Below are 22,278 nucleotides of genomic sequence, written 5' to 3'. Positions count from 1 at the left end.
AACTGCAGGCCTATAGATCAATGATGAATTTCTACTCATTTATTAATCATAAATGACATATGAAAATAACGATAAAAAGTATTAATTTTAATCTATATGCCCAAAATATTTTGTTTCTAATTAGTTAATTACTTTTTTATTCATATAATGGGAATTGAATTTTAAATATACAGACATTAATGATTATACACACATTATTTATTTACGATGATGTTTATGATAAATCTTACAACAATTTTGTGAAACAGGTATTAGAGAGGTTTGAAAAGTAAAGGGACGTAATGGGTTCTGGAACGAGTAAGGGTGGAGCAGGTGTCGCAAAGAACACTGGTGTAAAATGGAAGGGTAAGTGCTCTACATACAGTGAGTCTAGTTTAGAGTTATACACATTCATTAATACTTATCTTGGTAGATGTGTTGCTTTATTTGAATTTATTTGATAAGCATGAAAGAGTTTAATCAGTTAATTACATTCCAAATAATACAGTTAATAATAGATCTGGACCTGACTTTCCTAATTTTCATGGAAACAAATATATTGAACTGAATATCAGATATTTATTTGACTTGCAGTTTCTTTATCCCATGGTAGAATTCATTTGTAATTGGGTATTCGATGTAACTGACGGAAACATGTAAGATGGATGTATTAAAGTCAAGTTTCGTATACTGAAAGGATTGGGGTATTTTCATTTATGATATTAAAATACGACATATTTACCAACGAATCCGATGTCTTCAAACAAGTTGGAATCAGCTAGGTTTAAATCGAAAAAGTAAAGTTTTTCATCTCGATTAAGTACATGAGAGCCATCATCTATGTTTACTTGTCGCGTTCAAGTCTGCCGGCATAAATGTCAAGAAAATTGAGTGACCACCCATAAGAACACACATTAAATATTTCAGTCAATGAGTGTTGAAACAATGCTGTTAAAACATTTTGAGGCAGATGTTGAACTTCCTTTGTTTTCCAAGTAAGATTTAAAGAGTATTCATTATAAAGAACTAACTTATATCAAAAGCGTGTTTGTAAAAAAAAAACTTACAAAAGAAACGTAATACATTTTAGTGATAAGTTAGCAAAGCTGTATAAAGTTGCTTTAACACTTACAAAACGAATAAGCTAACTCTTTTAACACTACCGATTACATAAAAGTGTTTGTTTTTTGCTACGTATTTATTTTTATGTTTGAAAAGTAAAATAATAGAATAAAATAGAGACAAACAGTCATGCATATAATTTACTCCCTCAAATGTTTTGTTTTCACGTCTGAAATGGTTACCTATACAAAAACGTATTCTTTATTTTAAAGGAATCATGACATACAAGTCTTTAAACGGTCTTTCTCCAGAATATATCTCTAACATAATTGAACAAAGATCATCGAATACTGAGCGTAATCTCCGATCGACGACTAACAACGATCTCCAGATTCCTTGGTCGAAAACCAATCATTACAAAAGCTCATTTACTGTATCAGCACCTACTGTATGGAATTCCTTACCAATGAGGATACGTAATTCAACTTCCTTTGCTTCTTTTAAAATATCATTAAAGAAATTCCTTTTAGACCAGCTGGAATAACATATTAAAAGCTCTGAATAGAAAACTTTAAAATCATATCCATAATTGATATATATTTGTATGTTTCCCAGTATAGTCACACATAGTCATTAATGTCAAATATGTATGAATGAGTGTGCGACAATACATGGTTATGTGCATGGTCTTCCATTGTTTTTTAATTATTTTATTTTTATTACAAAAATTTAGGACCACATGGCAGATTGGTCAGCCATGACCAAATGTGTTATCCTCGTTGAAGAGTTGTTTATTATTATTATTATTGTTATTATTATTATTATTATTATTATTATTATTATTATTATTATTATTATACTGTTATAAAGGATATACAGTATGTCAGTTTACAAAAAAATGATGCAATGTCATATAGTGCATCGGGACTAATGTCATTAGGAGACAAAGTATCTAACTTATGAATCCAATAAGTTTCTTTTATGAGTCTATTCATATCACATTGCACACTATTTTAGGGCATGAAAGAAAAATCGAGTAGAGAGTGATTATTGGTGTTAAAGTGTGTTAAAATGTTAGAGAAAAATTGAAGAGCTCTATAATTTTTATATGAAAGCGATGATTATTCATTATCTTAGAAACTTATTGAAGTGTTTGTCCAGCATATTGCATGCTACATTTTTTTTTTACAGGTTATTAGATAAATCACATCATTTGATATGCAGTTAGTGTTATCACGCAGAGAAGACACCTCCGTTGTATTAGCGCTACTGAAAGAAGTTCTTTCTCTTATCTTTGTACATTGAGAGCATCGGTGTATCTTACATTTAGATGACGAAAATTGTCTCTATTATTTTCTGTATGTTTAGTTCTAATTAGAAAATCATGCAAATTCTTGGGTTCTATATAAGCGAGAATTGGTTTATTTTTGTATAGTGATCTCACGCTGGTTTTATTTGATAAATTTAGGTGACTATACTATTTATTAATTATACAACCTATATTAGGTAATGAAGGATTATATTGTATTGTGAAAGGAATTATATTTTTCTCTAGTTTACATTCTGCTGTATATAAATCCCCATGTTGAGTAAGATTACGGGCTTTGTTCGGCGCAGAATCAATGCATAGGATAGTTTCTATTTTGGAAATATGTTTGTAATTTATTAAACGAATCTTGTAATTAACAATCGCCTGAAATAATGCGTCGGTATCTTTTGACCTGGCTATATGGTATACCGTTTTTACATGACATGGGATGACATGAAGAATATTCCACATATTGGTGATTATTAGCTTACTTAGGTGACATTAATAGACTCATAAAAGAAACTTATTGGATTCATAAGTTAAATACTTTGTATCCTAATGGCCTTACTGATAATGCACTATATAAAAGTGTATAATTTTTTTAATTCATTTTTAAACAAAAATTTATTATATTGTATATCCTTTATAATTATATGTATGACTGTTTGTCTCTATTTTATTCTCTTATTTTACTGATTCAGGTTTCATTAGAGACTCTTGTATCTTTTAGGTCATGGCATATATAATTGTTATGACGATGCATATCATTAATCACGTTACGTAATGACGTAATTGTTATTTTCAAATAAAAGACGTCATCCGTTTCTTTCAAAACATTTCATGCCTCAAGAAGCATAAATGCGAAACTATTTGCACAGAATTTTCGGCGTTTGTTTTTTAAAAAAAAATCCCAGTTATGTTTGAAAAGAAAAATATCTGCAGAGAAAAACCATTTAATTCAAAAAGTTAATACAATATTTCATCCACTTCAGTTTTTGGTTCCAAATATTCTACATTTATGGATTGCTTTACAGATCGAAGGAAGGAGGAAAAACTAGAACAGTTAAGAGACATCATGAGTCGCACGCCAGGATATTATTTAAAGAAATTATCCCGGAAATTGGACGATTTAAAGAACACGACACCACATATTGTTAAGCCGAGTCAGTTGAAGAGCGAGAAACACGTACTTTCAGAGACTGAGAAAAAGGCCCTGCAAGGGGAAATCGACATCGAATGCCCAACCCTTGCAAAAATCGTCCGCATTTTTACTAGCAGCACCTTCACAGGTAAGTGTTTAGCTATCGACAGTTACGTTCATGATCAAGAATCTAGCTATGTCATTTATCTGTCAATGCATAAAATATTCAACTTGAATGAAAAACAAATGCCGAGTCAAGGTAGTGACTACTGGAATACATGTAAACAGTCCATGTACTTTTCCTTACCATAAATGTCAATATACCCTAATATTTTTGTATCATGGTAATTACTTGTTGTTGTTGAGTTTAATTTTAGTGGTATGCGCACAATTGTGCATGTGCCACTTTCTTCTGACTGCACCGCAGCCTGCTAGTTGTTTCTGGGGAAGGGAATGGTGCCACATCCCCCAGGCTTTTATGGGTTCAAGGAACCCTGATAGTTTGGCCTCAATCTGTGGGTCCATAAAGGTCCCTTACAGTTGAATGGCTGGCTGTCACTAGTGGGAAGTAGAGCTCGGGAACGGTCCTGGTTGCTTCACATCGCTTGTTTCTTGTTGCATTTGCCTGGTGTTTCTTTTTTTTCTTTCTTTTTTTTTTTCTTTTCAAAATGTTCTAAAAAGGGGGAGGGTTCTATTCTGTTTATAGAGGTTGTTAATAGAAATCATGTATGAAGAGAGATTTTCAAGGTTATTATGGTATTACTAGTCGAGGTGTTTAAGGTGTGCTTCCTACGTTATGTTATTTATAAGTTTTTAGATATTGCCTCTTTAAGTTATTTATTTATTAATGTTTTAGAGATTGAATGTTATTTATACTTTAATTAGCAAGAGACCGGAGTCCTGGCCGATTACACTGTTCGTTAAGGACATCTAGGACATCCGATTTTGCGGTTTCCTTAGTTTTTGATAGGTGCTTACTCCCACAGATCTGCATTATTGTACTCTAGATTAGTTGTCATGGTGACAAACCTGACACCGATTATTTTCTCACCCCTTTGCAGATCATTTTATTTTATTAATTATAGTCATATAAACTCACATTAATTCTAGATTTAGTACACTTAATTGCTAGCATGCAATGGACATAATATTTGGTACAGTTGAAACCATTAAGCTTTCATGCTGAAGGTGGGTAATTACACATATAGACGATTGCTGACACTAGTTAGGTACATATAAAGGCGGTTGCTGAAATTGCTAGCACGTGTTTTTCACGAGGAGACCGAAAAAACTACTTGTGATAGTCGATAGGAGATAGCCTCCAAAGGAAAGTAAGGATGTTAATTTCGCGAGAATCTTCTGTTACATTGATGAGAAATATCAATCGCTCATGAGTGCACATGATGATTTGAAGTCGACTTAATTTGTTTGTAACTAATATAATGTCCATTTAAATTCTACATCATGTGCCAATATTTCAATCTTTATCTAAACTCCAGCATTTCATTCAGGAATGAGAAAATAATCAGTTGCATGCGCTAGTGTCGGACACGGAAGTAATATCCCCTTGGTTTGACTATTTCGGTGGTGGTGGTGGTGGGGGGGGGGGGGCCTGGGTGGACGAGCGGTCTAAAGCGCTCTCCGTTACGGATCACTGCCATCTCACCTCTTTCGTGGGTTCCAGTCTTGGATTCGGCTAATGTGGGTATGTGAGAAAGCTTGCCAGTAGCTTCTCGTGGGTTGGTGGTTCTTTCCGGGGTTTTCCCGGGTTCTTCCTCCACCATTAATACTGGCCGCCATGTATAGCCTATCGTGTGTTGTTGAAAAATGGCGTTAAACCCTACAATAACTACAGCTTGAATATTTTGGGCATGAACTCGGCAAAATACCTTCTATCCGGAAAGTTCTGACCTCGGTGGGATTTTGCTATCCCATATCACTGCATTTGATGGATTCCATAACGAATATGCCCAAGCGTTGCCGAAACATTAGGTCAAATATCTTTGAAAAGTTAAATGAGCATTCCGAACTCAAGACGACCTCCCGCTTAATGTCGTCTGTTCACCGTTCGCTAGACACTCTTTGACTTGCCAATCATTTTTAATAGTTTAAGAGACTGTTCAGTTGTAGCACATTGTTATGCTGGAAATAAACTTTTAATAATTTTGAAGATCTATAAATAAATTTAATTACAACTTTAAGAGTTAGTACGTGTGCTTGGTTTGTTAAATTAGTCTACCCTTCTGTTCGAAATGACATGCATTAAAATTTGACTTTTTCTACTTAGTCTTACATCAATGCACGATTTCTGGATTTGTGATCCAGGCTATCAGGCCACACCAAAGAAAAAAGGTGTGACCTATCATTAGGCAGTGAACTTCTTTTGCACTTATCTCTTCAAGCAATCTTAATACCTTTTTTAGGAAGCAAGTACGCAGGAAGACCATTAAAAAATCCACATATCTCGGAATCCGTTGAACTAATATGATTTAGTTTGGTTTTGATTAGACAGGGCAATAGACTATTGAACATCATATACAGTAAAGTTTGTATTTTCTTAAACAATTTGCCTCAGAGCCTCTCCGTTTTATTATCTACCTCATATGAATCTACCTCATATGAACCTCATTTGTGATTTTAAAAATGTAAAATTACAATGGAGGATGACCTCATTGCAGATACAAAAGAGGAGAGGAACTATTTGATGATAGACGCCTACCCGCGACTAAAAGAGTTCTGTCAACAACTGGGTTATGACTTTCAGGTGGTGGACATGCGATGGGGCGTGACCAATGAAGCCACTGATGACCACATGGGAACTGACCTCTGTCTGCTAGAACTGGCACGCTGTCAAAAGTTGTCAACAGGACCAAACTTTGTTGTATGTATTGCTTTTTATTTTTTCTTCTTTCTTTTTATTTTTCGGGCTCTTGAAACTTATCCAACACGTGTAAAGTTATATTCTGTGTATGATGGCATTTAGGGCCATATTACAAATCATACTTTGCCAGAGATTTAATTTGTCATCGAACGTTGTTGAGACAACACGCGGATCTTTACTGGTGAAACTTAATGGGAAACACGATTTTGGTCGAGAAGTAAAGTTTTTAATAGACTTTTAATGGACCCTGCCCCCATCCTTTTGAGTTTCATGAGTAGAACTGAACTATTCATTCCTTATAACAATATATATCGATTAATTAACTTTATTTGGGTTGTCCGACTTTTTCTCTGGAAAATAGTTCATGCCGTCCTACCTTTATTAAGTTCCTAAGTAAAGGCAAAAAAGCCTTTTACCTCATAGCATGGCATTGTCAACATATTTAGCGGGGTAGACCGCTGCTTTAGGATTACCTTCGTTCATCGTCTGAAAGCATTTACAACTCTTTTGGATGTGCGTGTTTGCGCACTAGTTAATTTCATTGTTATCCAATGCCTCAGACGGACGGAGATTGATATAAAAGTTTAACGAACCCTAGTTCGTAGAAGAATTTTGTTACCTAAGTACACGCGTTGCGTGTCTATTTAAATCTGAATATAGGAGAGGGCGGAATTTCAAAGAAGACCGGATACTTTGATGGCTGCTATTTGTCGGGTGCTAGATAGATGGGTAATAGGGAATTCACATTCCTGTGTAAACAGAAGTTGGTTTCGACAACGAAAAATTCGATGCGACTAGACCATTCAGATATAGTTGACTAAGTGGTTTTCAAAGACGAGAGATAAATCGAAAATTAAGCGTAGGCGCGTGTGTTCGTTTGGAGAACAGCTCACCGAAATTTTATTGAGCGCGCTCGAGGAAACGAATTAGAAGTGTGTTAGAGGATAGCTGCTCCTAGAGATTTGAATGTTTGGAAATGTTGAATTTGGATCGTAAAACTGACGCTTTTGGCGCCGGTTGCAATTGGCGCAGAGAGGATCAACGTGTGCCGAAGAGGACACAAAGAGACGATAGAACAATGTGGGATCTGATGAGACACGCGAAGGAGGGAAGACGATACATGTAACAAGAACTCAGATGAGTAGAAGGAAGAAAGCAAGAACTGTTGAATTTCAATACATATGCTTATGCTATTGTTTCGTAGAGAGGATGCCTTTTGACACAGCAAAATATTAACATGTATTTTGGTCCTATTGAGTTTTTTTCTCCAGTTCCTTCCCCACCAGTTATAATGGCTACCAAAATAGTCTATCATGTGCTGAAGAATGGCATTAAAGCCAACCCAACGTCAACAACTAGACCAAGCATACCTTGGCAGACGAATCTCAGGCCACCTGTTGAATGTACACTATTCAAAGCGCAAAATGTGTGTATCAATCTTACCAATATGTACTGTCAAGCATCTAAACAGTTGATCAGCAAAAATGATGTAGTTATAAAGGGAATACATGTCTGTCATTATTAAAACGGACGAGATGTCTGCTCTAATGTCAGTTTATCAACAATCCCAATACTTATAGGAACCACGCTAGGGGCTGATTAAGGCGAATTAGTTACTTTAGAGTTTGTCATTTCACCTAAATAGTCACAAAAGGTAAAATTTATTTTTCATTGAATTGTTGCTTCCATGGCATTACCCAAACCCATTTTGTTTAAGTACAGCTCATTAATAACCAAAGTAAATGTCGACTTTTATGTCATTATTTCCCTAGAAAGAAGACGGTAGAGAGAAAGAAATGGAAATCCTATGTTCTTTAGTCCAATTTTAGTGCTAATGTGAGGATCATAAATATCAGAAATTACGTTGCTGCCTTTTCAGTCCTGCAGAAACGTTTCACAGAAACCTTGAAAAAAGTGAAAACTTTCATTACTGTTCAATCTGCGGAAAATTATGACTAATTTTTCTTTTCCAGATCCATTAAAAATAAAATTAATCACTTTATCCAGTATTTCGTCATAAACAAACATTGGATGAAGTTTTCTTCTCTGGAAATTGTTGCCGAGTTTCAACCGTAACCTACTGTCGAATTTGAGGCTTCGAGTGGACGAGTGGCCTAAAGCGCTCACCGTTCTGGATTACTGCTATCCTACTTCTGTCGGCGTGGATTCGAGTCTTGGGCTCGGCTAGCGTTGGTACGTGAGAAGGCTTACCAGTAGGTTCCCGTGGGTCGGTTGTTCTTCCGAGGTTTTCCTGGGTTCTTCTTCCACCAGTTATACTGGCTACCATGTATAGCCTATCTTGTGCAGAAAATAGCGTTGAACTCGATAACAATAACAGCTTTCGAGTTTGCCATATTCGTTTCTTTTTCTACAACAACTATCATGAAGCAAAATAGTAAGAGATTTAATATTTTTAATACTATTTCATCATCATTTTAATAACTAGACATGAACTTATACTGAAACATTAATCTAAAATGATTGTTTGGAACTTTCTACACCCCTTTCTCCCTATTTATGCCAACTTCGCGTATTCTGGCTGCAGAGGTAATTTCGTCTAAATATTACGGCCTGCTTAGATCCTGACTTATTGTGACTAAATAGACTTACAAGCAATGTCAAACTTGTTATTATTCAAATGACTTCTGATATCAAAAACGTGTCAAATTACGGTATTGACCTGGTAACGCATGTAACGAATGAATTTCGAAGCATGGAGGGAAAGGTTATAACAAGCAGCAGTTACTGACCTTCGATTCTTGGCCGCCAGGCCGCTCTTATCTATCTATCTATCTATCTATCTATCTATCTATATATATATATATATATATATATATATATATATATATATATATATATATATATATATATATATATATGCATGCAGTCCTTGCTGTCACACAAGTACGGATATCGCCCTCTGCCTCGAAGTATTCCGGCGTCTGATTTTGAACTCATCATCCAGAGTGAAACATCTACCATGACGAAATCTCTTTTCTCAAAGTGAGTATGCGATACATTTAGTCTGCTGTTAAAAGAAGACCTGTCATTCACGTTGAAACTCTGTAAAAATATGTTTTGCAATTGCATTCCGGCTTGTTCATTTTTAATATGATAGAAAAATGTCCTCAAAAATATTTTCCCAGATTACCACCACAACGTCACAAAGAGCCCCCATTTTAAGAAAAAATTGTCATAACGCTTCTTACTTCATAAAACTTTTAGATATGTTGACAGCTTAGCACAAATACCAAGCCCGTAAACTGTGGATATAACCTTCCTAATTCTGAAATTATTTATTACACCCTACACATATATAGCCATCACATCTTTGCGCATGTGCATGCTATTCGGTAATATTTATTCCACATGACGTAGGTGTAGGGCACTGTTAATTGACTTTGTTTTTGTGTAGGCACTGTTAACTGACTGTTTTTGTGTAATTTTCAAATTATGATTTTTTTATATACCGTGATTAGTGTGGTATATTACATTAGTAAATAAGTCATTTGGGGAAGTTTGGAATCCTTATCAAGCCATGTCACAGACATTTTCCTATCTTATACGACTTCAAATAGAAAACATTACTGGTTGAAAAATAAGTTCCGAAACTATTTGAATAGAAATTAGCAATAATACCACAATAACCCTGAACGGCACGAGAGCTACATGTATGTGTGATTCAAAATATATTCGAAGAGTGTTTTGAATGAATACCACATGTCACGATTGGATGAGTAAGACATGTACGGATAATTCAAAATTTTAAGTTTAGAATTTAGAAATAATTCTACATATAGCCCTTGATAAAATGAGTAGTATATATCTTTATTAACCCTGGATATGGCGAGCGGTACATGTACATATAACCTTGTACTGGAAGAATAATACATTTACGTATAAACCGGGATTGTGAGAATGGTACACACACGTATAAAGAAGGATTGGAAGAATGGTACATGTACGTATGACCCTGTGTTGGAAGAATGGTACATGTAGGTATATTTTGTGCTGGAAGAATGCTACATGTACGTATGACCCTGTGTTGGAAGAATGGTACATGTACGTATGACCCTGTGTTGGAAGAATGGTACATGTACGTATGACCCTGTGTTGGAAGAATGGTACATGTAGGTATATTTTGTACCGGAAGAATGGTACATGTACATATAACCCAGGATTGGATGGGTGTTGCATGTGCATATAACCCATGACTGGATAAATGCATATATGTCAACATATCAACCCTGACTAGACGAGAGGTGCATGTACCTATTACTCATTCTTAAATGAGTATTACCTATACATATAACGCTTGATTGAATAAGTGCTACATGTACAATTAACAATCGATTGGATGAATTGTATATGCATGAATAATTTAAATGTTTTTCATTGTCAAGCATTATCTTATGTATTTTCATTTTGTTTCAAATAATAAATAAAGAGAGACATTATGAGAGCATTCTTACATCATTGGCAAACCTCTATTCCTCTGCTGAGAGAGAGAGAGAGAGAGAGAGAGAGAGAGAGAGAGATTAACACACTCATTGGTTGAATGACTGATTTCCTAGATGGTATCATCGTGATGAGAACGCAGTGCCCGCAGAATACGCACTTGATCCCATATCAGCCCACTTTCACAGTAAGACAGACTGGTTAGAGGAATCTGAGAATCTGCACGCGGCCCTGGAACATGCAGCACTAGAGGTCTTGGGACGCGAAAAGGCTCGACAGTATTTTTCATCTGGTAACAATGACACTGTTTGACTTAAACATATTTTAATGCAACAGCTGAACTTTAACATTTAGCTGAGACAACGGGTCGTATTATAATGATTTAATATTGTTTCCTCAAACTGAAATTTGCTATATCTTTTGCCTAGCCTATAGTAATAACATTTGCAATGACAATTTTGTATCATAAGTCTTTTGCGGCAAAATGTACTTATTCACATTACGATTAAAAATTTTCATGAAAAAAGTAAATGGAATATATATATATATATATATATATATATATATATATATATATATATATATATATATATATATATATATATATATTAAACAATTAAATGATTGCAATTTTATATGTCAATTAGCTGTATAATGTCTGGAACAAAGTTGTGTATTTACAAATGTTAACATAACCGAGATATTGTATATTTTAATTCTTAGAAGAATTTTATGGGAACATTGTTATGCGGGACTAGTGCTTGACTTTATTGGTAGTCAGTCTTAGTTGTAGGCCAAATAGAAATCAGACATTAAGTCAACTGCACATTATAAGTACACTTGTATTTAACACGTACTTCATAACTGCACCGTTGACCAATTTATCATTCGTACTGTTCTGATGCATGGCTGAATTGGTATCTATCCAGATAAATTGATATCAACATTATAACACTTTTTGAACGATGCAGTTAAATGATTGATGCTTTATGAACCATGTTATGACAACAACAAAAACCGAAAGAGGTCAAATGCATTCGGATGCATTTTATACGAAAATATTAAAGTATATTTAAATGTGCAGGAAATTATGCAACGTGTTCTTCCCATTGGATAATTCTGACCGACAATGGACAAAGAAAATGTTTTCAGTTACAGAGAAAGAAGTTCGCATGGGAATGCTAGAGGCCCAGAATAGATCCACGTGCTGTTGCTGGCTGAAAAGAAGATTCAAAGGAATAGAAGATGTTCCCAATGGAAGTGTAACCAGAAGATTTATAGGTAACATACTTATACTTATCCTATCCAGGTAATAATTTGAAACTGGTTTATGTGTTCATTATTATCAGATGTACTTGTCAGTTAAGAAAATAATAGTTTATTAGATTTACTGCTGGATGATTTTTTTTTAAATCTAAAGGAGAGTTCAAGTACGTTATTAAACATAGCTTTCAGATAATGTTTTAGCGTTCCAAGTCGTACAAGTTACATATATAATACCAGTATAATATTCAAGAACAAATCTAAATTTAGATGTAAATCTTTGAGGTCAATTTCATGTTAAGATCAATATTATTTTCTTTGATATTAAATTCATATTTTTTATATAGAAAAGGAACGTTCTAATTCTCAGATACTTTGGGAATCAAGGAAATAGTATGTAATGTAGATATATCACATAATAATTAATTCTCTCGCCTTTGCAACAGTAATAGGTTTTGTACAAACCATTTAGAGCACACATATGCTTTTTGAAGGAGTGATATTTTACTCATTCCACTTCAAAATAGTGATCATTGCTGCAGAAGAACCATAGTATTTGATTAATGCCACTAATTGGAAGGGTGTAAGGTTATGATAAACACGAAAGCTCGTTGTTTTAGATTGTGTCGAACCCAGTCAGAAGGAGATGGAAAAGGCATCGCCTGAGGAGAAAAAGAAATTGCTGGAGAAAGCACAGGGATTACAAGAGAGGGCCCGTGCTTTGCACAGGGAGCTCCGTGATGACCTTATGAGTAAATGTATAACTAAGGAGAGACTTAAAGAATATGAAATTAATTGGACAGAAAAAGGTACAAAAAATTTAGACTACTGTTTTTGTGTTTGTTAAAGCAGTTTTTTTAAAGTTTACGTTTTCTCTAAGGTAAACTTTGGAACTATAACTGATAGCAGAGGAAATTATAATTTCAAAACACTCTTCAATGACATCGTGTCATCCTTTTCTTTAGGACGGATAATTTGATGTCAGGAGGCAGCGTGTTTGAATGTGAGGTTCAGATCTAGATGTCCTTAACAATGATGCCCCATTGACAAAGACCTATATACTGATACAGTTTTATTGACTGCATCTGTGTTTTACATTGTCGGCACAATACTAAGGAAAATTTTCTAATTGTTATGAGGCTAATTACTGAATAAAAATGAATTAGTATGCGAAAAACAGATACCTATTTTAAGGAATCGAAGCATTTACTTTTTGTTTTTTTTGTGGTCAAAATACTTTTGTTGGTATTTTTTGTTGTTTTTGGAAAGCATACATGTCTTTTTTTTTCTTTAAAACTCCAGGTATAGATTTAGATAACCCCGAACACAAGAAATACTTGAAAGATTTCAACGATGACTTTGTTGCTATGATAAAGAAAATGATTGAGACAGCGGTGAGAAGAAAACAAGCAAATAGTGACAGTCTCCTAGAAGAAGTATTTCAACATGTCAGATTCTGTCAAAAAAAGTGTGAATTGTTTCATGGCCGGGAGGAGAGTCTCAAGGTAATTGTCGTGATGGAAATTCTGTGCTTTTAATAAAGGTTAACCATTCTTCCAGATATTAAAGAACATTTGTGAAAATATCTGCTTTTTATTTTTATTTTTAAAAATCCAATGCTAAACAAACTTAAAATGTGTTTAATTTATCGATCAATGTACAAAATGTAACAATACAGATATTGTACTGAATCCTATGCCTTCCTTCCAAAGTTCAGCATAATTGTCTATGTCGGAATGTTAACTCTTAAAAAATTAAACAAAGAAAGAAACAACAACAAATTTACATTTATATTCAATGTAAATGTCTACTTTAAAATCATATTTTAATATTGAATGAGTTTATGTAAATATATCTTTTATTACTGAAACCTGCATATGAAAAATTAAAACAATTTGAATGCTAGTATTTACATTATCTTCCCTGGAGCGCAGAAAATAAAGGATTACATAACTGGTAAAAGCAGTGAAGTATTTGTCGTCCATGGGCAGTCCGGTTCTGGAAAAACATCCATTCTTGCAATGACAGCAAGGAATATCAAACAGTGGACAAGCGGTACGGCTGTTCTGCTGCTTAGGTAATATTATAAAAAGTTTGATATTTGGATTAATTTAATCGAAAACACATTTTTTAATGTCGATACTATCTTATTTCTATTGAATTTTAGAGGTTACTCCAAACACGTCCGCTGATATCAAAGCATTTGCTATGGTTATTTAATATTGACTGTAACTCTGCATTCAATAACTGTTTAATTGATTGAGTGTTTTCGCGATACAACATGACGACATAGATGTATGGGTATCAGTTTTCAAAACAATTGTCTTCGAGATACAGTGTGTTCGCACAGATGTCTCAGTATAGTTTCTCGTGGCATCGTAGTCCATTAAGATTTCTTAGAACCAACCTGTTTGGTACTCTTTACACAAGTTGTAACATTACAAAGCCTCTGATATCTCAGAATGGATCATGTCTTCACAATACGATGTTTTACGTACCGCATCGAAATATGCATTCAGATTTTGATTTCTGAATTAAAGATTCATTGGAACCAGTCCAGACAGCACATCGATCATCCCACTGCTAACTGGCCTCCTCAAACAGCTGAATAGAATATTCAACGAGCACAGACCCATACCCACTGTAAGTCTGAACAGGTTTCAAAGCTAATTATATTTGCTTAAGTTCTTTTAATTGTCTGAGCATCGACCAGTCCTTTACGTATTTATTTTCTCTAGCTCTTTCCAGAAAATATCGGCAGCTTAAAACAGACACTGTAAACTTACATGTTCTCCATTACGCTCTCTACATATTTTTCACTTATTCCCATTGATTGGTTCTTCCGAAAAAACTTTAGCTTGTATGCTATGATATTATGTTTCTTATTCAGTTTCTGCATGTAATTTATACATTTTCTCATTCTTAAAGTTACTCTGTAGAATTAGCTGGCGAGATTGTAGTTACTGTTGATAGCACCACCTTATCCACTGATTTTATTATTGACGCCTGATCTTTATAATAGAATTTCCAAGAGCTAGTGAAGGAGTTCCACCACAGTTTAGCTCAAGCTGGAACACACAGACATACAGTCATAATACTAGATTCCCTGGATCAACTAGACCCCTCCAACAATGCTCAGCAATTAACGTGGCTGCCAAAACCACTTCCTTACAACGTTAAAATTGTTGTTTCTACACTACCCGACGACAAATACGAGTGTCTTCCAGTCCTCAAGGTGAAATATTGGTTTGTTTTTATGGTTGTTTGTCATATTTTGGTAATATTACATGCATATATGTTGTCAGGAAATACACATGACGTGATTAAGGTGATCGACCCTTTTCCATTTTCAAAGCATATCAATAAATAATATTTGATAATGGAACTACATTAATTGATGATACAAAAGACATTATCAGAATTCTCGTCCTATTAACGTTTGTTAATGTAAGCCTGGCTCATTCACCTAAACTGTTTAAACAGCTGACTTCTAATATATCTATCTATCTATCTATCTATCTATCTATCTATCTATCTATATATATATATATATATATATATATATATATATATATATATATATATATATATATATATATATATATATATATAATCTGTTGAAGAAAAAATGCCGCAATATATGTTTAGAAGAAAACTAAATAATTAGAGTTATGAATTGCTAAATTTGAGAATATCTTGAATGTACATTATTTTACTTGTTTTTGCACAGATATCATGGACATTTTGTCTAGGTTTCACTGTGAGTAAGCTGATATAATTACATATTTTGTTTATATTCTTTAAAATAGTCGACTGGCGCAACTTCGGAAAATTTCCTTGACGTACCAAATCTACAGGAAGCTGACGTCATTTCTATCATAGATACTTGGCTTGCCTTCAAGAAACGCACACTTACCGAATCTCAGAGGAACCTCGTTAAAGAAAGATTCAAAACCTGTCCATCTCCTCTCTTTCTAAAGCTATGCTTAGACGAGGCGGTGAGATGGAAGTCATTCTTGGGAAAAGATATGACGGTTCTACAAATGACTGTCAGAACGAGTATCGATACTCTGTTCAAGAAGCTGGAAGGCCTCCATGGTACATTGTTTGTGTCAAAAGCATTGGGTTACCTTACTTGCTGTAAGCATAGCATTTACATACTCCTACAATATACAATTCAATGTCTCAAAGTATTAAAAATATTATTTCTGGAATCAAAGTAAAATTGTGTTTTCTCTTCAATCAATGATTGACTTTTGAAAGACGATACAGTCTGATTAAAATGGCTCATCTACACCTGGCTAAACCACCGGTCAAGATTTCTCGTTCAATATATTCGTTTTACTTTAAATACCTATTAATTAAATAGTGACAAAAATGGAAATGATTTTGTTAACATTTTATTATACAGACATTAATGCGGTGAGAGTGTTTTCACAAATAGAAGAGATTTATTAGTGAAAGGAACTCTAGTTTGTAGTTGGTATTAGTTATGTACACTGATAAGAAATTTCAATTGAAAGTTCAGGAATTTTTACGAAAGTCTTGGTTTTGTCAATATGTCCGAGCATTTGATTGTTTGCAGTAGAAAATCTCAAGTTGGACGGGATGAGTTTATTAATATCTTTAATGCAGATAAACTAATTGCAGATGTCTCTCTTTCATGTGCATTGCTTATGTTTGCAACTGTTGATATTTTATTTACATGAATCCTTTACTCTTGAAATATCACGTTTGATGGTTCCTTACAGCGCAAAGAGGTTTGTCTGAATCAGAATTGGAAGACATCCTATCGTGTGACGATGATGTCTTGAACGAAATCTTTACCTATTGGACACCGCCTGTTAGACGTCTTCCACCGTTGCTTTTGGTTCGCCTTCGAGCTGATTTAGACCAGTATCTAGGTATAAGATAACACATGATTTTTTTTTATAGCAACAAATATACACACAAAATATATAATAAACAAAAAACGTATGCAAAAAAAAGATAATTGTGTTTAAATTCTACAGGTCTGAACTGTAAGCGCATTTGCGACAATCTCTAAAATTGTTTCTTTCTTTATTGTGTATTCTTCGTGAAACGATAATGTTTTCTATAAGACAATTCTACTGATACACTAAGAACTAGGACTGCAGGCTCAAACGCTTAGAATCTATGTTCAGGCGTGTTCTTGTGACACAAATTTGTTCCAGTAATTACAAACACTTTAATAGAAAAAACAGTTTGCAAGCGAAGTGGCTTGAACATAGGAGAGAGAAATATTAACTTTACATAAGAAGAGACACCCATTCAAACTCATGCTCCTTTTTGTTTCAGTCGATCGTGGAGCAGATGGTGCTCGAGTTTTCTTCTGGTATCATCGCCAGTTCTTTGAAGCTGCAGTAGATTTTTACTGCAGTAATGAAAAGACAAATACACAACTTCACTGCGCATTGGCGGATTTCTTCGCAGGTCGTTGGGCTATTGGTAAATGTTATCCAAGTATAGATGCAAGATTTGATATGTATTCCCAAATATTTTTGTTACCGATTGAGGAATTAGCAGTGAACGAACCAAGCACCATTTGTATAGCTGTATTTTTAGTGACTGATGATTTTCCTATTCAATGATACCAATTCTGCTAATTAGAAAATTATTTTTCATATAGCCAAAACATTTCTTTCAAAATATTTACTATTGCACAAGAGAGCAAATATTAATTAATAATTAAAATTTCAAAACATCATTGGGCGAAAAATAGTGAGGGTAAAACTGAATTTGTACGTGTTTTAAAGTAAAATCAGGCAAATTTAACACCCCCAAGCATGAAATTTATTCCATAAGAAATTACTTATTGCTCCACTTTTTATAGTGAGCAGGGGTCCCTATGAATTATGAATATGCAACAATTGATTGATGGCTAGAAGCAGGTAGGTGGGAATAAGTAATTCATCAATTGTATACTCTTTTTTTGTTCTTCATAATATGCTTAGAATTGATGATTTCTAGCGATGTGATACCTTATGAAGTGATACCAGGTGACTTGTCGAGTTTCATTTTGGCTAATGGGACATAATTGCTTAGACTATCATTATTCTCCTACTGTCGAGACAACTTTAAATGTCACAGATAAGTTTAAATTATCAAAAGATGGAAGTTTGTCCAAGAGTGGGCAAGAATCATATTACCTTGAGTTAGAAGCAGCTTCCATTAGTGAAAATCTAAAGGTAAATAAAAACCTGATATATATAAAGGCAATTAATAATTAAAAAACTGAATGTCACAAATGCATCCAGTTGAAACCACTATTATATTTTAACAGGCAGAAAAAAGCGTAATGAAAAAGATGGAAAAGAAGAAGACAGACATGTATCACAGCAACCTTTAATGTTTGAAAATACAATTAACTATCGCAAGCTAAACAATCTGCCTTACCATCGCATTATGAGCCGACAGCTGGAACCTGCGAAGGCAGACTGTCTCTGCAACTTTGAGTTTCTATTTTTCAAACTAAAGGCCTCTGACATAGAGTAAGTAATTAACTTTTGCATAATAAGAGCTATGTCTGAAAGTAAAGGCATGTCTTTGTTCTATGATATTTGTCAAAATTATCTCTAAGTTCTTATGGTTTAAATTAAATAGAGGGGAATATTAATCAAATAAAAAAATTCTTAAGTTTGTTCCGCACAGCATCACGAATGACACCAGAGTCTGTTTCTTGCTAAATTTTCAAATCATCATGTCCCAAATGCATAAAAAAAATTTGAATTAGTTTTGTGCACTAATGATCATTCTATGTTAACATGCATTTAATGAAATGTGTTACTCTCTATGTTCGAATCGAATTAGTTCCATTTAGTTACATTTAATGATGCTAGCCTGAAACTACACTGAGATACAGACGTATATAACATTCGTGATTTTATCTCTGTTGTCTATAAACATGAGTATTTAACTACTAATGAAGATAAGATGGTATAGGAATATTATGTACCCCATCATTTCATACGTGCAAATTATTTAAAACTTTGAATGGAATATCGTGTTCTCTTTGTGTGTTTGTATGTAAGTGTATATATACTACAAATTAGGGTCACCGGGACTTACGAAAATAATCAAAATTGAAGAGGAATGTGTTTTATACCTGCCATAAATTTAGGCCAGTATTGATTTTATCAAAACAATATGGCTAAATTTTGGGGCAACATCTCATATATTTGAGGACCATAATAGACTGATTACATTGTCATTCTTTTTCCATTGCAGGGTTTTGCGGTCTGATTTCTTGCTTGCTGCGGAGATATTCCCTAATGATGACTTAATCAGGCAAATTAGGGATGCACTTCAATTATCCCAGGAAGCTTTGGTGGAGGATCCCAACCAACTCGGACCGCAGCTGATTCAAAGAATTTCACCCAGCAAGGTACATGACCTTGCTATAAATTAGTACAAAAATTAAAAAAAGTTCTCTAAATTTGATTGATAAATATTAACAATTTATTTTATGACAATAATAATGATCAGGGTCAAGCTTGGAATATTGGATTCAAGGAGTTGCACCCCAAAAATTTACATTAGCAAGATATGGTCAGACATGACAATAGATAAAAAAGAACTATAATTCTAACACTGAAGCCTGATTTTTATTTTCTTTTGTTTTGTTATTAGTGTCAAAATATTGTTATAGGGAAAACTGACCTACTTTTATAGTAAAATGTAGGCTGCTTCAAAAATGGTTCAATCTAAGTTATTGGTTTCTTTAAATAATTTAATATTGCTCTTGAAATAATCATATATACAATAAAAGACTGATTTTTCCTTACATATCCATGTGAAGTTTATCTGCTTAGGAAAAACAATGAACTATTATCTTCATTAGTTTTTTTCTGATAATTATTGCTTTATTGAAAATTGACTCTTCAAGTTCAGCTGACACATGGAATACTTGTACTGCTATTAAATGAAATATATTAAACTGTTGCTTTCATTTATTCCTTCTTTTAATGACAGGATACCTCAGCATTTTTGGAACAATGCAGAAGGAATCCTCTGCCTCATCTGCTACCCAACCAAAACCTATTGAGACAGACAGGAGATCAGTTAACACATTGTCTGGCTGGACACAGCAAAGGAGGAATCCTTCAGCTTGACGTCACAACTGATGGAAAGCTGGCTGTCACCTGTATGTTACGAATGCTAACATTTTAAAGTAGTTAATGACTTTATCTCCACTTCTCTTTGCAGCATTTAGCACAATAGACCAAGACATAATACTTCAGCATGTATTTGGTATTTATGATGCAACCATAATATGCTTGATTATCACACTTAGCTGAAAGGACAAAAATTGTGTCTATAATCAGAAACCATTCCAGACCAATATATCTTTGATTTGGCTTTCCACAGAGTTTGGTTCTTGCATCCATTCTCTTTATTCTGTATGGTCATCCCCTTCCAGGTGTCATATATTGTCATCCAGTGTCACACCAATAGTATACTATGACCCTCAAATATATATATCTAGTCACACAATTGAAGTTGATGTTGCCATCCAAGGCGTATGAAGTGCAGTTCCCATGTGAAATGATGGATAACACGTAATTAGCTGCATATAAATGATGACAAAGCAGAAGCCAATCATAGCACCTGACAAAGACTTTCTCATTCCTATCCTTTATCTCAATAAGTAAGCAACACAGACATTAAATTCACAGACAGTATGAAACCTATCTGTCACTCTTGACAGTTGTATCTTTCTGACGCAACACCCCTTGAATGGTTACACTGGTCAACAGTGAAATCATTACTGACTTGAAAAGGCCCTAATCTGTAGTATTTTGGTGTGCCGAACACGAATATAACCGTGAAAAATTTGTATTGGCTCTCGTTTTGAAGATATTCATATACCTCATTTTCTATGTTTCACTGTGTAAATTTCTCCAGTAGGACTGCAGCAACATCCGGAATAATGATGTAACATTGCATAATACCATCATGCTCACATCATCCACAGTTGATTGCATCATTTTCTGATGCAATGCAATACTAATGCCATGCGGCTGCTGAAGTAAGTTGACGTCAGCAGTGTACTATACATGTGTAGGCCTATTATACTAATGCCAGGCGGCTGCTGAAGCTGACGTAAGCAGTGTACTATATAAAGCCCAATCAGATAGGTTCAGCATTTAAAATATTTTAGACGTTGTGCAAGACAGTTCAAGCTACTGTTACATAAAACTTATTATTTTATCCATTTACGTACAATAAAGAACAGTAATGCCTCGAAAGTGTGTTAATACCGCGGACAATTTTTGCTATATTTGTGGGGAAGTGACATTTGCCAACCAGAAGAAAAGTATCAATTCTCAAGTGAAGAAGGCATATCATCTTTACTTCGGATGCAAGGTTGGTGACCAAGACAAGCCTTGGGCTCCGCATATATGCTGTGCTACATGTACAACACAGCTTTCACAGTGGTTGAATTGCAAAAGGTCATCAATGCCGTTTGCAGTCCCAATGGTGTGGAGAGAGCCAAGCAACCACCTAAATGACTGTTACTTCTGCTTGGTTCCTCCTCTTTCCGGCGGAATAACGAAGCGAAAGAAGTCGAGAATAGTCTACCCAAACATTCCGTCTGCATTGAGACCAGTTCCACATGGTGAGGGACTTCCTATTCCAGAACCTCCAGCAGAATATTCTCTTGATTCATCTGACGAAGACAAAGGTGAGTCGACCTGTTCTTCTCCTGGTCCATCAGCATGCAGTGATCCAGATTTTCACTGTGGTGCATCATCAACCCCACACAGAATAACACAGGAAGAACTAAATGACCTGATTCGTGATTTGGACTTATCAAAGAACAAGGCAGAATTGCTAGGATCAAGACTCCAACAATGGAATCTTCTAGAAGAAGATGTCACAATTACTGCATATCAAAAGCGCCACCAGCAATTGGAGCCTTTCTTCAAAAAGGAAAGTAATCTGATATTCTGTTCCGATATTGAGGGCCTCATGAATGCTTTAAAAATCACTCATGACCCACAAGAATGGAGACTATTTGTGGACTCTTCGAAACTGAGTCTCAAGGCTGTGCTTTTGCACAATGGAAACATTCTTCCATCTATTCCAGTAGCGTATGCTGTCCACATGAAAGAGACATACGATAACTTAAGGCAGCTACTGAATTCCATTGAGTATAACAAG

At 34.5% G+C, this 22,278-nt stretch overlaps 1 protein-coding gene across 2 annotated transcripts in view; it reads left to right on the top strand.

Moving 5' to 3' along the window:
• The first annotated feature begins 248 nt into the window (after window positions 1-248).
• Window positions 249-22,278, top strand: part of LOC149781958 (NACHT domain- and WD repeat-containing protein 1-like) — a 51,056-nt gene continuing 29,026 nt past the window's right edge. For both annotated transcript variants that reach the window (XM_089936139.1, XM_089936140.1), the window contains exons 1-17: window positions 249-345; window positions 3,385-3,639; window positions 6,170-6,372; window positions 9,260-9,375; window positions 10,947-11,122; window positions 11,983-12,111; window positions 12,714-12,902; window positions 13,396-13,598; window positions 14,028-14,170; window positions 14,634-14,736; window positions 15,116-15,328; window positions 15,903-16,233; window positions 16,845-16,997; window positions 17,413-17,562; window positions 18,398-18,605; window positions 19,342-19,498; window positions 20,086-20,257. In XM_089936139.1, the coding sequence (XP_089792265.1) occupies window positions 282-345; window positions 3,385-3,639; window positions 6,170-6,372; window positions 9,260-9,375; window positions 10,947-11,122; window positions 11,983-12,111; window positions 12,714-12,902; window positions 13,396-13,598; window positions 14,028-14,170; window positions 14,634-14,736; window positions 15,116-15,328; window positions 15,903-16,233; window positions 16,845-16,997; window positions 17,413-17,562; window positions 18,398-18,605; window positions 19,342-19,498; window positions 20,086-20,257 (2,965 nt within the window). In that variant the 5' untranslated portion in view covers window positions 249-281. The remainder of the gene's footprint in view (window positions 346-3,384; window positions 3,640-6,169; window positions 6,373-9,259; window positions 9,376-10,946; window positions 11,123-11,982; window positions 12,112-12,713; window positions 12,903-13,395; window positions 13,599-14,027; window positions 14,171-14,633; window positions 14,737-15,115; window positions 15,329-15,902; window positions 16,234-16,844; window positions 16,998-17,412; window positions 17,563-18,397; window positions 18,606-19,341; window positions 19,499-20,085; window positions 20,258-22,278) is intronic.

Source organism: Sinohyriopsis cumingii, chromosome 15, assembly GCF_028554795.1.
Source record: "Sinohyriopsis cumingii isolate HCF-2022 chromosome 15, ASM2855479v2, whole genome shotgun sequence".
Taxonomy (NCBI): domain Eukaryota; kingdom Metazoa; phylum Mollusca; class Bivalvia; order Unionida; family Unionidae; genus Sinohyriopsis; species Sinohyriopsis cumingii.
The sequence above is the reverse complement of the archived record's forward strand: the minus strand, read 5'-3'. Positions and strand labels throughout refer to the sequence as shown.